The sequence below is a fragment of the Capsicum annuum genome, unplaced genomic scaffold (genome assembly GCF_002878395.1).
Source record: "Capsicum annuum cultivar UCD-10X-F1 unplaced genomic scaffold, UCD10Xv1.1 ctg65403, whole genome shotgun sequence".
Taxonomy (NCBI): Eukaryota; Viridiplantae; Streptophyta; class Magnoliopsida; order Solanales; family Solanaceae; genus Capsicum; species Capsicum annuum.
The window spans coordinates 2,156-20,219 of record NW_025874647.1 but is presented as its reverse complement, the minus strand read 5'-3'; the positions used below and the strand labels follow the sequence as shown (position 1 = coordinate 20,219).

The following is an 18,064-nucleotide window of genomic DNA, read 5'->3' as shown; positions in this document are numbered from 1 at the left end:
ATATATATATATATATATATATATATTGTAGTGTATTTATTAGTAGTAATATATATACATTGAATGGTGCGTACACATGTCTATATGTTTTATAAATTAGTATATAACTATATATATATATATATAACTATATATATATATATATATATAACTATATATATATATATATATAACTATATATATATATATATATATAACTATATATATATATTGTAGTGTATTTATTAGTAGTAGTATATATACATTGAATGGTGCGTACACATGTGTATATGTTTTATAAATTAGTATATAACTATATATATATATATATTGTAATGTATATATATTGTAGTATATTTTATTAGTAGTAGTATATATACATTGAATGGTGCGTATACATATGTATATATATTCTATAGACATGTATATTTAACGTATACATGTGTATATATTTTTTAAATTAGTATAGATGTGTATGCTTAACGTATACATGTGTATATGTTTTATAAATTAGTATATAACTATATATATGTAATGTATATACATTGTAGTATATTTTATTTAAACTTTAAAGTAGTATATATATATTGGATGGTGCGTATATATGTGTAATTGTGTATATAATGTATATATGTGGGTATCTATAATGTATATTGAAAAAAAGTTTTTTTTTTAATTTTTTTGACCGGGTTTGACCGATTTTTTAACCGGATTTGATCAAGTTTAGGTGAGTTTGATCGGGTTGGGTTAAGTGGGCAGGGTTAGGGTTGTTTTTAATTTTTTTACTGTTGAGCCCGGCCCAACCTGGCCCGACCCACTTAGACCCCAACCCGGCCCCGGCCCATAAACCAGTTAAATGGTACATGCTGGTTTCGGCTTGGCCCAACCCGGCCCACATGACAGTCTTATCTGAGTTGAAATGAGCTTTCATTAACTTAATGTTAGGATTAATAGTACCTAAATTGATTTATGTTGAACTATGGATGAATGAATGATCTCATAGGGTCAACTACAACTTCAATTGAGTTTTTGCAATTGCATGACATTGGTTGCGTCTATCCTGACCTGGATCGTTGATCGATCACTCTGAGTAGAAATGAGCTCTCATTAACTTAATGTTAGGATTAATACTACCTAAATTGATTTAGTGGAACTAGGGATGAATAAATGAGCTCACAGGGTCAACAACAACTCCAGAAGAACCTCTTATCAAGGAAACATCCTACAAAGGGTCCAACAAACGCAAGGGGAAAAAAGATGGGTTGTTAGGCATTTTTGGACGTAGTAGCTATAAAGCGGAGGATTTGACGGCAGATCTAGAGGATAAAGACATACAAAAGCATTGCAGGGAAAAATTATGCTTAGTTTGGTTTGCCCATTCCGTTTTATTAGAAAGAGATGTCAGGAAAGACATAGAAGATGATTTATTGGCGCTTGCTAATGATTTTGACAAATTTAACGACTATCCCTGGGGATATGACAACTACTACTTGAATGTCGAATATTTACTGATAAAGCTATCCCCAAAGACGATCACATTACATGGTTTTCCCTGGGCTTTCATGGTAAAATTGATCACTATTTTTACTCATCTATTAATTTATAATGAATATACTTATTATGACCTTTTTTTGCTTGCTTCCTGTTTACATTTTTTAGGCTTGGGCATGTGAAGCCATTCCTCCCCTCCGAAAGAAGTTTAAGGATTACCCGGATGAGGTTTCTCATCCAAGGATCCTTAGGTGGTTGGCGGCTGCAAAGGGCAGCAAAAAAATATTAAGGAGCAAGAGGATGATCTATTTAACCCTCCAGATAATGCAGTATGTTTTTTTTCAACTAAAATAATTTGCCTCAAAGAAAGATATTGAAATAAATATTCTATCTGTTGCGACAGATGGGTCGTCTGTTGCAATAGATTATTCGTCAACTGCAACTAGTGTAACAGAAGGGTAATCTGTTGTGACAGAAGATCCATATATCACTAAAGATTAACCATCTGTTGCTCTAGTTCCCTAAACTCGACTCAACAGATTATCCATCTGATGTAAATTATGCAATAAATGTGTAATCTAATGCAACATATTCTTAATCTATGGTGACATACAAATTAGTTGTTGCGGCAGTTAGATCGTCTGTTGCATAAGTTGGCTGTGTTAACATCCATGTAACCCAACTGACTGTAAATTATTATTATATAATTTAAATGGCTCCTACCTTTTTTTATAGGTTGTGCATCCTTGGATCGTGCCTACCGTTGATGAGATGGGGATGACTTCTTTTCTTACTCTGGGTCTTGTTGATACAAAAGAAGACCCAATGGTAGAGTTAATAAAGAAGGAATTGGCTGGAACAACATCCATAAGAAGAGCAATTAGGCAAGGTCAGCCTAATGTTGAAGCTCTTCACAACCAACCTCAAACTGCAACAGATCTAGGTGCTTCTTTTGGGGGTGTTGCTGGTGGAGTTGTTTATGATGGTGGCAGCTATCCTGCTGCTGCTGCTGCTGCCAGTCGTGATTATGAGCATATTGGTGCTCAGCAAAAAATAAATACTTTTGAAAACACCCCTTGCACAGGTCCTCTCACCCCTACACCGGTCCCTTCTACCTTTACAGTGGTCCCTCTCACCCTCTTCACCTTATATTCTTATTGCAAATGCAAAGTGTGCAAGGACAGAGAGGATAAACTCCTTGAAAAGTTAGAGGCTATTGCTGAAGCTGCCGAGGAGTTGAAATCCAGGAGGGGTGTCATACTATCCAATGAGGTGAGGGAGCGATGCACTCCTACAGTGGCGGTTAGGAAGAAGATAAGAAAAATTAAACAAATTATCTCCGTTCTCAAAATAGTAAAAACTACAAATCCTCCCACTCCAAGAGTTATTAAAGTTCAGGGGCCGCTGAACAAGGTGGACATATTTGCGGTGCTTAGCAAGGAGAAGAAGAAGTAACTGCAAGAAATCATGAATGGCAGGACGAAGGTTAAAAAAGAATACACCATGCATTCATTTACCGCCAAAGACTTCATGAATATGACAAATATGCATTTGTGGTACGAGGACAATGTAAGTTTACTTTTGCTAACCTAGCCTTCAATCTACTCCACGAAGAAGAATCTACTCAGTAGATGTGTAATCTGTTGCAACATCTTGGTATTCTGTTGGAACAACTTGGTATTCTGTTGCAACATAAGACACATCTATTGCATAAGTTGCGTTGGTTGGGTAATCTGTGAACTAATTCAGAGAACCCTCTGCATCAGATTCTTTCCACTGTGTTTTTCTCTTTATAACTACTAACCTATTAAAAAATTATCTTCTTATACCACAGTATGTTGATGAATTTCTCTGCCTCATGAGGGGCAGGCAATTAGTGTACTCGGATGCTTATGATACTGCCGATAGGATAACGGACCTCAACTTCTATAATAATTTCAAAGATAAATACACTGATCTCTATAAGCTAGCTGATCTTGGTGGCCTGGGATTTGATAAGTTAGTTTCTATGTTCCAATGGGATGAAGAAACGATTAAATATGTTAGAGGGGAGAGGTCATATCCACATGGCAAGAGTTGGACCAAGACAAAAAGAATCCTTGCATTCATGAACGTGGAAGTGAAACATTTTCTCATTGTTGAGATACTACTCTATGAGGAAATATTAAGGTTTATGACTGCAACTTACCTGTCTTCAGCGAAGACATATTTTTAGCCCACATGCAGCCACTCTTGAAGTTATTGACGCAGAGTAAGTTGATGGATCATTTGCCGGCTGAAGTCTTGACGAAGGAATCATGGGATTTTGAAGGTCGAAATAAGAACATCGAGCTCCCAAAAAATAAAATCGGTGCAGCGTGCGAGCCGTACTCGCTTGCTACATCGAGTGTTTGCTGACCGGCACAGAAATGACCGGTTTGTGTGACTCCATTGTGGGAAGGTTGCAATAGGTCTAGGCTTATGGGGTACTAACTAAATGGTAGGAGCCCGTGTATAAAAAATAATATGTACAAACACAGAAATGAATACGATAATAATTTTTCATTTCAAGACGCTTCACTTTACTTTACATGTAGTGGCAATAATTTTTATCTCTGTGGATAGTAGAATTTTTATAATGCAACAGATAGTATATTTGTTGTAAAAGATACCTGTTGTGACAGCTTGATTATCTGTTAGAATAGGTTGGTCATCTGTTGCATTAATAGATACTTTTCAGTCTTTCTGTCACAACAGATATTCAATCTGTTGCAACATATAATCTATCTATTGCAATTGATAGGTATCCTGTTGGAAAAAATAAAAAAGTAGGAAGACCTTTTATATAATTTCCAGCTGATGACCTAACTAAATGGTTCGAGCCCGTGTATAAAGAAGAATATGTACAAAGACGGAGACAAATATGATAACAATTTTTTATTTTAAGCCACCTCACTTTACATGTAATGACAATAATTTTTATGTCTGTGGATACTTGAATTTTTATAATGCAACAGATAGTACATCTGTTGAAACAGATATAGTACCTGTTGTGACAGATTAATTATCTGTTGGAATAGGTTGGTCATCTGTTGCATTATGCAGATATTTCTCCGTCTGTCTGTCGCAATAGACATCTAATATGTTATAATATATAATCTATCTGTTGCAACTGATAGGTAATCCGTTGGAACAAATCAAGAAAGTAGGAAGACCTATTATATAATTTCCAAGAGATGACCGACGTGTTGCATCTCATGTTGCAACATATGTCAAAATCTAGTTGATAAGATATGTCGTCTGTTGCAGCAGATGTATTATCTGTTGCGATATTTGAATCTAGTATTCCATTTTAATTAATATGTTCAAAACTAAGGATTAAATTATATTCATAGACAGCATAAAATAAGTTGAAGCCTTTGAAAATTAAATGAAATAACTCAACAAATAAATGAAATATAAAAAAATCATTATGGGTACAAATGATCTACTCTATAAATAAATCAACAAGTTAAATAAAGGAGGATAGGTTATTACATAGACGAACTCAAGCTATAAAAATCTACTCAATATGGACAAGTTGTTCTTTATCCGGTGGTGCAAAATTCGGCTTTGGTCGTCGTGGATCTTTAATGTCACTTGCGTACGGCTTCTAAGCTTTCGCTTCTTCGTATTTTATAAAAGAGAAGCATATCTTTTGCGGAGTAATCCGGCATCAAGTCCATCATTTGGTACTTGTAATCCATCTCTCAAATACTCAGCGTGCGCAGCAACAAAAAGACTGCAATCCCCGCGTTTTAAAAAAATAGATAATCCATATCTTGCAGTTCATGTAAGCGTTGTGAAATGAAACTAAATCATGACACTTAAACTTACAGAATACCAATGATTTATTGAGCAATTCCTTCAACATATTATACATCAAATGGATTACCCATTTTATCCCGATATGTTTCAATCGTCGACCAATCAGTACGAACCTTTTGGTCCAAAAAGTCACTCATATCAAGGTAAGTAGATAATATTTTGACCAGCTTTTGTATCTCAGATGATGGCTCGGAATGTCTCCTTCGCGACATCGAGTCATAAACTCGGCTATGCCTCTCTTTTAGAACGACGATAGCCAACACCCAATGAAATTCGTCACCACAATTGATTGAAATGTACACTTCGTTGATCAAATGCCAAAGTAAGCCAGCCGGAATGGTAAAACCTTTGATGATGTTTATTAAGCATTCCTCATTTCGAGAAACTTTCGGCTATTGTTGACAATACCTATCGTAGACATTATTTATGTAAACTTTGTACAAACAATTGCCCGTCGTGTATCTATATTGTTCTTGTGTTTGCAAATTAGCCTTCTTTCGGAGGTAGTAAAAATGACATCGATGTGCTTCGCGTATTATCAAATATTTTAGATTACGTGATGAAAAAATTAATACGCAGATGCAACTAAATAAAGTATTAATTAATAGTAATATGTATGTCATTTAAACCTCATCATTCCAGCAAGTTTGAGGCTGTGACATCAAATAGAACCAATTCTTTATTCTAGAATGTGCAACAACAAAGTCGAACATATCAAAATCCAGACTCGATTCGTTCACTTTATAGCGTTCGTTATTTTATTTTCTACATGATGATTTATATGTGTTAATGTCACGTTTTTACAACAAGAATAGTATAAACAAATATCTTTAAAAATTAATTTATGTACCTGCCGGCATAGTGCTTTAAAAATCCATCGATAATCCATTATGAATAGTCGTTGATCAACTGTGTTAGTTTTTTTAGAGCCTCATCCGAGATGTTGAACCCTTCAAATGGATAATTCTTCCGTTCTCCCAAACTCAGGCTCCACTTTTTCTTATTCTTTGGAAACAGTTGATAGATTATCAACTGTGATATTATGCTCTTCAGCAGTGGCTTCTACTGTGACATCCACCTGAAAAGCCAAAATTATCAATGCTAATTACAGATATACAATATATTATCCATCTGTTGCAATAGATAAGCCTTATATTACAACAGACGGACCATCTGTTGGGATGAATTCGAACAGGTAAATTAGAGCAGTACGATAATTCCGAACAGATGATCCATTTGTTGCAATATAAGACTCATATGTTGTACTAGATAACACATCTGATACAATAGGTTAGACAATAGTTGCAACAGATGTATATAGTTTTTCGATAATTTTCAGCAGATGTATCATCTGTTGAAATAGACAATGTCTGTTTGTTTGTTGGAATAGGTGATGTACATTCACCTTCTTTGGCTCATGCTGATCTCCTGTGACCCTTGCACATTAAACATCAGTACAAGAAAAAGATGGAGGCATTGAAATTTTACTTTTTTTTATGCTTGATGATGCCTTGGAAGTATCTTTCCTTCTCCTTTTAGCTGTCTTGATCTCTAGTGGAGTGTATGAATATGAAATCCTCTTTGATAAAATGACACCCCTCTTAGATGCCATTTTTTTTACAGAAGCAGTTAGTGCATTAATAGCATTAATCACTCCATCGTGTTTCTCCTTGCAGTCTTGACATTTGCATGTAGAACATTCGCTAGATGTGGAAAAATTTGTACAACCAGTATGATCATAATCATAATGACTTATTATTTTAAAAACGGTAAGAGGGGCATCATTAGCCCCAACAATAGCACCACTACCACTACCATCGTCAACAACAACAAGCCCTTCTCCAAAATTATTTTTCTTGTGATGGTTGTTGCTCCAAACAATTCCATTTTTATTCCAGCAATGACTCTAGGGTTAGGTAAAGTTTGCACAGACCGTTAAGTAAGAAAAAATGGCATCTTCAACTCTTGGTTGGTTGGAACAATCCACGGATGGACAAACTAAAATAAATCGGTACATATATTAGAATGATGATGAAATTATTTAAAATAATCATTAATTAAAATAAAAACTTGGTTAGAATTGGACTTACTGCTTTCTTGGAGGATTGAAAAGATCAAAAAATTTTACATTTTTATCGGTTTTGGCCGACAACCATCTCAGGATTCTTGGATAGGAAACTTCTTTCTGGTAGTTCACTTCTTGTCTCAAATATGGAATGACTTCAAATGTTCAAGCCTATAACATAACGCCAATAAATCAAAAGCAATATTGAATAAAAAAATAATGAATCATATCATGATAAAAGAAATATTTATCATGAAGGCCCATGGAAAGCCATATAAGTTGACTGTCTTTAGCGTCAACGAAGACAACAAATATTGGACAGTCATTTTGAAACTTTCATAACCCCAAGGATAGTTGCTAAATACCTCAATATCCACGGAGAGATTTATTAAACTAGGGCTTATGTTGTTGTTAACGTCTCTCGCCCAAAGAATATTATGTACAAATCAAACCAAACACAATGATTGTTTGTGTTTCTTTGAGAGTCCTTTACCTTTCAATGCTTCTATCAAATTTTTATTTTTGAAGCTTGGACCAACAATGGATATCAGGTCCTCACGATCACTCGACTTGCCTTTGCCTTTTTAGGTGTGTGGAGTACTTTTTTTGGGTCAGAGTAGGTATAACTTGAGAAGGAGAAGGAGGATAACATTTTAGTCCGATAACTATGGCAAACTCCTTCCAAAAAAATAGGCATGCCACAATAATTTATCTACACCTCATCTATCTTATCTTTGTTTTCATACATAAACCTACGCTTGAGAAGATCGTATACCATTTTCATCTGAAAATGAGCATTGTTGTCCTCCGACAAGTCAAGATATTGCCCAAAGCAGCTTTCCCTGAAATAAGCATTCAATTTTTGTGCTCAAAGTATTTTTCTGAAGGCGTCGAAAGATTTTTCCGTGGCTGACTTAACCACGAAATCACCCGTTAAATCTATGGCACCATCGCATTGCATTCTCACAGGATAACGATCAATGATGAAGGTTTTGACTAACTCTCGGTGGAAGGGTTATTAACATTTGGATCATCTCTTTTGAGACATTCCTCCTCCCCGTGATCATTATCTTCTACTCCTGATTGAGATAAAGCTTGTAAAGCAAGCTCGTAGAGTGGTGGATGTAGCCGAGCTACTGCACTTGTTCCTTTACTTGGACTTGATTCGGTTTCTTTTTTTTAGGATCCATATTATCTTAAATTAACAGGAACATAAAATAGATTATAATTGATTAATGCATCATTAAAAAATAATAACAGTAAATCTAACATGCACAATAGTAAAATAACAGTTCCAACAGACCACACATCTGTTGCACCAGGTATTTTATCTATTGCAACATATAACCGACCTATTGCAACGGATGAGTAAATTATTGGAAACAATAAAAATAGATCACTAGCACCAGGTATTTTATCTGATGAAACATATAGCCGACTCATTGCAACGGATGAGTAAACCATTGGAAATCATAAAAATAGATCACTAATCTGTTACACCAGGTATTTTATATGATGGAACATATAACCGACCTGTTGCAACGAATGAGTAAACCGTTGGAAACCATAAAAATAGATCACTAATCTGTTGCACCAGGTAGTTTATCTGTTGCAATATATAACCAATCTGTTACAAGGATGAGTAAACCATTAGAAACCATAAAATTAGATAACTAATCTATTACACCAGGTAGTTTATCTGTTGCAACATATAACCAACCTGTTGCAATGGATGAGTAATCCTTTGAAAACCATAAAACAGATCACTAATCTATTGCACCAGGTAGTTTATCTATTGTAATATATAACTAACATGTTGTAATGGATGAGTAATCTGTTGGAAATCATAAAAACAGATTACTAATTTGTTGCACCAGGTATGTTATCTGTTGCAACATATAACTACCTGTTGTAACGAATGAGTAATTTGTTGAAAATCATAAAAACAGATTACTAATATGTTGCACCAGGTATATTATCTGTTGCAACATATAACTAACCTGTTGTAACAGATGAGTAATCCATTGGAAATCATAAAAATAGATCACCAATCTGTTTCATCAGGTATGTTATCTGTTGCGACATATATTTGACCTGTTACATTGGATGAGTAAACTGTTGGAGATAATAAAAATAGATCATTGAATTGTTGAAACGTATCACTCATATGTTGCAAAATGAGTTATCTATTGGATCAATCTTATTTGGATTTTTTCAAACAGAAGAGTTGCATGTCGCAACAGATGAATGATTTGTTAGATTGTTCATTTGTTGCATCATATTTTCATAGTTGCATCAAATTTTAATCTGTTACATTACATATTTTCATCTGTTGCATCAGATGTTTCATCTGTTGCAACACCATTTTTACCAAGACCAACAACAAATCAACCCAGCAACACCAACACATCACACACACACTAAGAACATTAATTGTGAACAAAAATACCAACAAATTCGAATCAACAGTAAGACAACAAGAAGAAGAAATGCCAAAAATTAGGGTTTTATTTAGTCCACATTTCTATATTAGAAGAGTAGTTGGCTTAAGATTCTCTGTTTCTTCATAATTTTTTACCTGTGAAAAAAAAAATGGGACGACGAAGAACTCGAAGTTGTTGTCACCGGAGAAGTCTTTATGTCTATTGATGGTTGAAAGTCAAAAGAAAACTCGCCCAACTATTTTTCGCCGGAGGATGAAGTCGCCGAAGATTGAAGGGAGAATTTTGCAGAACTGTTGGTTGGAAGAGAGTTGAGAGAAGCTGTCGAAAGAGAGAGAGGAGAGAGACTGGTTGATTTGGATTAAGGAGGGGTGTGGGTTGATTTGTATTTTTGAAAATATTAGAAAGTTTTGAAAATATTAATCAAGTCCATAATTAACTTAATCAAGTTTCCTAATGATGTTTAACCCTATAAGTTAGTCAATGTCACCAATCCTTATTCAAGACTTAAAAGACACCTTTCCTTCAATTTTCTCAACTTTCTGCGGGTATCTTGAAAATTTTCTTGCATTGATTTAATCTTTTGTTTAGCACTATTGGTGGTGGAGCTAGTGTTTGTTGCATTTTTGTGGTGACAATATAATGGTGTGATTCCCGTAGTGAGTTTCATGGTGGGTGGTGGAATTTCTTCCGGAGAGATGTGGGTTTAGTGATAATAGTTGCAATTGCAGTAGTTTATTGGTGACAATGTTGTGCGATGGTTATTATGATGAATTTGATTGTGGATGGTGAAATTTATGGTGATAACGATGAGAGTTTGGTGATGACGGTGATAGTGGTTTAATGGAGATTTGGTGGTGTTATAATAAAGAAGAAACAATTAGGTGACATGAATTATTTAAAAAAAAAAAATCTGACATAACATCTGATGTGGCGGTGATGTGACAATGGAGTGGTGCGAGTATGAATCACTTTTCATCATGTGACTGGTATGCATAAGGGTGAACATAAATTCACTTTTATATAGTTTAGGTGTATATTGAGTCACTTTAATAATTTAGGCGTATCTTCAATCTTTTCAAATATAATTTAGGATGATTTTGAATTTTGATGTCTTTTTTCGATAGGGATATCATTTCTCTGTTTCATGCCCATGGGATTTCGAAAAATCTAAATATCTCAAAGATAGAATAGACAAATTGAAGTTTCTTGAACAAACCGTACTTTTTCATGTATCCCAGCTTTTCTGAATTCACTGGTCTGCCCTAAGAGCCGCTAGGACCAATTTAGCCCAATGTAATGTTTTTTTTCTTTCTCTCATGCGCCTTTTTATAAGGATTAGAGAAAATGGTCTATTACCCCCCAACATTTAGTCGAAATTCCAACTACATACTCAACCTTTAAAGGTGACCTATTACCCCCTGAACTATTTTAAAATGAATTTATTACTCCCGAACTATTTTAAAGTGAAATTTTTCCCCCCCCCCCCCCCCCCCCCGAAAACTGACAACCAGTCATTTGGAATGTGGGTGTGATGCACGCGCTGCCACGTGTCATGCCACGTAATTCCACGTCATATACTTTTTTTACTATAAAAATTTAATTCTACGTGATATGCCTCATTCTTCTTCTTCTTCTTCTTCTTCAATGGCATATCTGAAAAAATATTTGATTTTCACAAAATATCGCCGCTTTCAATGGTGCAGTTTCAATGGTGAAACACCGTTGGACAGTGACAGCACCGAAAAATTCAAAATTTCGGCAACTTTATTTTTTTTTGATGAATTTCAACATTCTCAACGTCAATCAATTTTTGGGGAGGTAAGGAATGATTCTAACACAGAAATTAATTTGAATTTCCCAATCTAAATTGATTCAACAATCTCACATAATTCGAGTTCTTGAATGAAGTAGAAGAAGAAGAAGAAGAAATATTTATTTAAAGAAATATTAAAAATAAATTTTTAATAAATTATTTTCGTTCTCACTCTCTTTAAAAGAGAGTGAAACACACTCTCTTGTCATGTCAGCGATGGGATAATAATTTCATTTTAAAATAGTTCAGGTAATAGGTCACCTTTAAAGGTTGAGTGTGTAGTTGAGATTTGACTAAAGGTTGGGAGAGTAATAGATCATTTTTCTATAACTCCACTTACCCTCCTTCAAGGTGACTCGGACCTCGACCAATCGGATAACCATTTTTTCTTATAGGATAAAGATTTTTCTCTTTACGACAACTTTAGGCATGACTTGCTCCCATAGTGGGACTGCGTTGTGTACAGTGTACGAGGCCCAGAGCCAAACTTATGGCTGACCGATCATCTTGTTAGCAGTTCCTCTAAAGATTGAGGAGAATAATTAGGTGGTATGTATCGAAATGATGCAGCAATCTGATCCTTGAGGTTCCAATACCAAACCCCAAGCACTACATTTTGTAGAAAAAAAAAAAGATGCAGCAATCTGATTTCAGTATCCATATTGTTGGGTGCTATAATTTGCTGAAGAATGTACACTTTCTCAACGTGTGATACTGGGCTTTGGAATTTCTTCACAATGTACACTTTCACAACGTGTGATAGGGGCTCATCAGATCCTATTTATCAAAAATTAATTGGTCTATATATGTAAGATTGAAATTATTTGTTATGTATATGACTTCAGTTAAAATTGAATCTTCTTAGTTTCTTCGCGTATACATCTTTATATTTTGAAATCTCTCAATAAAAATTCTGCTCCGCCATTGTTTGACATTGATAGAATCTTAATTTCTTCCCTAACCCCTCAAAGAATTTATCTCGATCCTGCTCTGACATGTGATGGAAAAGGTTGTCCGAGCATAATTTGCTAGTGCTGATTTAATTTTCTCGTGTTCTTTCATAACAATAATGGGATCAGCTTTATGAATTCCCAAAAACCATATTCTTTAGTTAATTAATTTTATCTCAGGTCAATTACAAAATAAAAACAAAAGCGTAAAGTGCTTTATTCATCTCATTTAAATTATTGTCCACGCCTCGGAATCTAGTTTGATTGCACGGAGAATCTGCTTTTCTACTAATTTTATTACAGCTAGAACTATGTTGCAATGTATATATTGCATTGAACATGTTATGCTGACTTTCTCTAATTATTCCATGGGAAAACAGTCAATATTATTGAGCATATAAGTAATGGAACAAGTTTTAACTTGGGTATGGAAAATAGGACAACGTGCAGTTAGATTATCATTTTGTGATCAGAAAGTTCAATGGGTGATCTCTGTGATTACTTAATATAATTAACTCGTCAAAGATCATGGTGAACTGTCTTAATTAGTGTACAAGTGTAAGCTTTGCTGCGCGACAGTGTGTAGTACTGACCACACTGAGGGAAAGGACCAATACGAAGGAAGGGAACGAGCAGAATTAATGTGTTTCAATTTCTGACCTTGCACCGATCATCCACCAAGAACTAAACAGGATTTATAAATTCATAGCATTAAATTAGAGGGACAGACAAAAAAAAAGTACAGGAGCAACATGTTTGGAAACTTTTCTTTATTTATTTTTTGTTTTTCTTTTACCACAACAAATGAAAAAAGTAGCAAAACATTCCAATATGTGACAGAACAAAAATTAGATGCAAATGAAAATTAACAAAGGGGGTTTAAGGATTGTATTTTTGTTTTATTATTATTTACTGAGCAGCAGGTTTTGGGGCCTCTTCAGCTACCTTCTTCTCCTCTGGTTTGACTTCCTCAGTCTTCTTCTCCTCCTCCTTTGCAGGCTTCACCTCCTCGGCGGCCGCCGGGGCGGTAGCAGCGGTTACTTCATCAATCTTGGGAGCCTCTGATGCTGGTGCAGACACATCTACCGAAGGCTCTTCCTTTTTAGCCTCCTCCCCATCTTTCTTCTCCTGAGACAATTAGTATAATATTATTTCAGTATGCTTCAATCTTAAATAAGTTGGATTAGATATATGAATTCGGAGCCTATATGTAGAGTAATGGTTCCAAATAAAAAGTAACTAGATATGTATACATTGCTTATTTACACACTATATTACGATACTTTCAATGATGGACATTGATCCTTGCGTTAAAGTAGCATCAAATTTAGCTTAAGAACCAACAAATTTTAAGTTTCAGAATAAGCGGTACTCTATTTTTAGAGTACGGCAGGTCAATTAATTTCTCTATCCATTATGCTTTATTCGTGTCAATTTCATTTCAATACAATTAGGAGCAAAATAATGCAATTAAAAACATTCTCATTGGATGTTCCATTTTTGTTTGGGTGAAATGCAATCAAATGATGATAATTATCCTGCTACAATAGGTAACTCGGCGTGATAATGTGAAAGTTCCTTATATTTATGGTAGATATAACTTAAACTCGACTATATACATACCTGAGAAGCAGGGACAGGGGTCTCCTGCTCGGTCTTTTTGGGGGTGGCAGGCTCAGGGGCAGGGGCCAACTCCTTATCGAAATCCTTAGGTTTGCTCGCACAGGCTCCCATGACTTACCGTCTGAGCTTTTGCGAGCTACTAATTAAGAGGAGATGGACAAGAAAATATTAGGAATCAAAGAAAATACTCTGTTTATTTTTATTTTTTATGTTTGAAGTTGAAGAAATGGACAGGTTTTTATAGAATAGTTAGAAGGATATATAGGCTAAATTGTTGGTGTATCGTCGAAACATGCGCACCTTGTTTGTGGACAATTTGCAGAGAATTGAAAGTGGAAGGCCTCGACGTTGTTGTATAGTTCGTTACAAACATGCGTTGAATATTCATTATATATTTGTCATGACGGAGAAAGCTGAGATTGGTAATAACTGGCAAACATCTTAGTTATAAGTTATGACAACTTTCTTGTTTCATCTTATATTATATTATATGATATAAATACGATGTCCATATCTTTTTTAGACAAAAAATAATAGCCATTTCATTTTCTGTTCAGACATGACGGTGGCCGTATCTTTATGGGATATAGGTCTATCTTCTTAATATCCTCCCTCGACTAATTGATGTAGCTAAGTTCACACACAGAGAAATAAAGACTTTGAAACATGTAGTAATATTTGCGTAAATACTCCCTCCATTTCATTTTATTTGTCCCTAATTTTCTAATTTAATTTCTCATTTTACTTGTCATTTTTTATTAATCAAGACAAGACATTTTTTTTCCTTTTTACCCTTAGTATTAGTTATTTTTTCTCCAAATTAAAATGTAAACATAATTTAATAGGAATATTATGGTAAAAGTATCCATATTATTAATTGTCTTTCGTAATCAACGTGCAATGTTAAATTGAGATGAGTAAAATGGGACAGATGGTGATGGAGTATAAGATTGTTGAAACTTATTAACACTGCGTAGTATTTGTATGACTAAAAAGTTTTCATTGAAAGTTAATTAAAAATGTAACTAAAAGTTTAAATTAAGTAATTTTCAAATTTATAGCTTAAACAAACTCAATAAATTTTGCCACATAAGCTGAAATGGAGGGGGAATTTAGTGGTAGCAGAATAGACAATTTTCAGTGTCACATCCCTTTTTTTTTCTCTAGGGTCGAGTCGAAGGATTTTCCAATTAAAGTGACGATATTGAATAGGGATTAATTTATTTACAGAGTCGTCACTTAAAATTGAGTTATAGTGTTCCAAATCACCTTTTTGAATCCCTAATCAAAAGGAAATGACTCTTTTTATTGATCTGCGAAAACAGAAGACCGGGTAAAGAATTCTGTTGACCGAGGGGAAGGTGTGAGGCACCCCTCGAGTCCCGTGGTTCTAGCACGGTCGCTTTTATTGACTTATCTTGATTTAAACTATTTGAATAAATTATGTTAAGGCCTAAATTCGCTCATATTTTAATATACTAAAATATTTTAAAACTCCTGTATTAAACTAGTGAAAATTAATTTTAAGACAATCTTTGCCGAAGTACAATATTGCATCCTCAAATTAGATGTGTACGCCGCATTCTTAATCGAGACAAATATATTGAACGTGCCTAAAGCTTGTCTAGCATTAAAAGACATTTATTTCATCTTTTGTAAACTCGAGACAATTATTCTAGTCCATTTCATTCTCTTTTCTTCTTTTCTTACAAATTTGCAACGAGTCTTGAATTAATCCGCAACTCGGCTTGCTCCCTTAAAATGGGTATTCTCTCTCTGATTTTTCTGATGGGATGATAGTGTGTAAAATAATACATTCTCGGATTTTTTTTTTGATACAGTATACAGTGTCTGATGATGATAGTCTGTACGTATCCTTTGTTTTAATGGGTGGGAGTCCTTTAAATAGGAAAATTTTGGGGGGAGTAGTTAGGATAGGATATGATTTAACTTTTAAATTGATTATCTTTTTTTTTTTTTTACTTTTTCTCTTTTTATTTTAAAATAGGAGATAATAATACAATAATAAATGAATAAAATTATAAAAATAATAATAATAATAAATAAATAATACTTAATAATTTTATATTTAAAAGAATTACAATAAAATTTATAAATAGCCAAAATATATATAATAAAATAGTATTGAAACAAATAACTTATCTATTTAAAATATATATATATATATATATATATATATATATATTTTAAATTTTTGTATTATTTTTTAAAATTGGAATAAAAAATAAATAATATCCTAAAATTAACTTCATTTAGTTAATTATTTTTTAACTAAAAAATTATTAAAATAAAATAAGAATTAAAATAATATCGGTTCAAATATAAATATTTAATATCAAAAAATAAATATATTACACTCAGGGAGGGTCAAAAATCACGTGTCTACATTTTGCCCCTCTTTGTGTGAAATCTCGAAGAGTTTTCATACAAACAAGTAGACAAGATATGACTTTTGATCCTCCGATTATTCTAAAAGTCAAGATAAAATAAAATAAAGTAAAATAAAAGATGTGACCGAGTCCTGATTTTTGACCGCCTACATATCATGGGTTTTAAGGGAATCAAGTCATATGTAGTTCAAAGGTAAAAGTGAGAGAAAGAGATAAAGATCGAGTGAGATTCCGTCGAGTTTCCGGTTAACGACTTCTGCTTTTACATTCACATAAATAACGAAATAAAATTGAAGATACAAGTGAAAGATCCTATCTATTCAGCTATTCTGGAATCTTGACTTGAATCTTCAGATTTTCTTCTGGTTTGGACTTTAAATCTTCACCATATTCTTCAAGCGGGCTCCTGACTTGCAATTGATAATTTTTACCCTATTCTTCAGGTGGGTTCCTAGACTTCCTTTTTCTTCACCCTATTCTTCAGGCGGGCTCCTGGACTTACAATGTCTTCACCTTGTTCTTCAGGTGGGCTCCTGACTTGTTACTTCTTCACCTTGTTCTCCAGGCAGGCTCCTGACTTCTTCTTTTTTTTTCTGATTTTTCAAATATGTTCCTAAACTAAAAATAAAATGTGACACAGAAAAATAATATTCCATTCTTTAGAAGGGTTTTAGACACAAAGTAAATTCCTATTCTTCAGGAGGGTCCTGAGCAAAAATAAATTCTCATTCTTCAGAAGGGTCCTGAGCACAAAATAAATTTCCATTCTTCAGGAGGGTCCTGAGCACAAAATAAATTCTCATTCTTCATGAGGATCCTCTCCCATTCTTCAGGAGGGTCCTAAGCATAAAATAAATTCCCATTCTTCAGGAGGGTCCTGAGCACAAAATAAATTCCCATTCTTCAGGAGGATCCTGTCTGATTCTTCAGGAGAGTCCTGAACATAAAATAAATTTTCATTCTTCAGAAAAGTCCTGTCCCATTCTTCAGGAGGGTCCTGAGCACAAAATAAATTTCCATTCTTCAGGAGGGTCTTGTCCCATTCTTCAGGAGGGTCCTGAGCATAAAATAAATTTCAGTAAACACGAACAAAATTTTTCCCTAGTTTGCACTAGTAAATTTTTCGAGTGTCATTAGATCACACCTTTTGAAAAGTACAGTACAGAGTGTTAATCAAATCCATGATAAAAAAATGTGTCTCATCAGAGTAAAACTGATGACCAAAATTAGGAAATGTGTTTCCTAAGAGTTAAATTGAAGGACTCGACTAGAAAGTGTGTCTTCTAAGAGTGAACGTTCAAGTTAGGAAGTGTTTCACCTAACAAATGAAAACTGACTTATTCAGACTAAGAAGTGCATCTTCTAAGAGTTGAATGAAATGACTCGACTAGAAAGTGCGTCTTCTAGGAGTGAAGGTTCAAGTTAGGAAGTGCTTCACCTAA

At 34.2% G+C, this 18,064-nt stretch overlaps 1 protein-coding gene across 1 annotated transcript; it reads right to left on the bottom strand.

The window, feature by feature from the left end:
- Nucleotides 1-13,341: 13,341 nt before the first annotated feature.
- Nucleotides 13,342-14,568, bottom strand: LOC124893805 (major latex allergen Hev b 5-like). The gene is made up of 2 exons (XM_047404657.1): nt 14,212-14,568; nt 13,342-13,716 (listed from the first exon to the last, which is right to left on the bottom strand). Exons 1-2 carry the CDS (start codon nt 14,320-14,322, stop codon nt 13,498-13,500), a joined length of 330 nt encoding a protein of 109 aa, XP_047260613.1. The 5' UTR covers nt 14,323-14,568; the 3' UTR covers nt 13,342-13,497.
- Nucleotides 14,569-18,064: the final 3,496 nt, after the last annotated feature.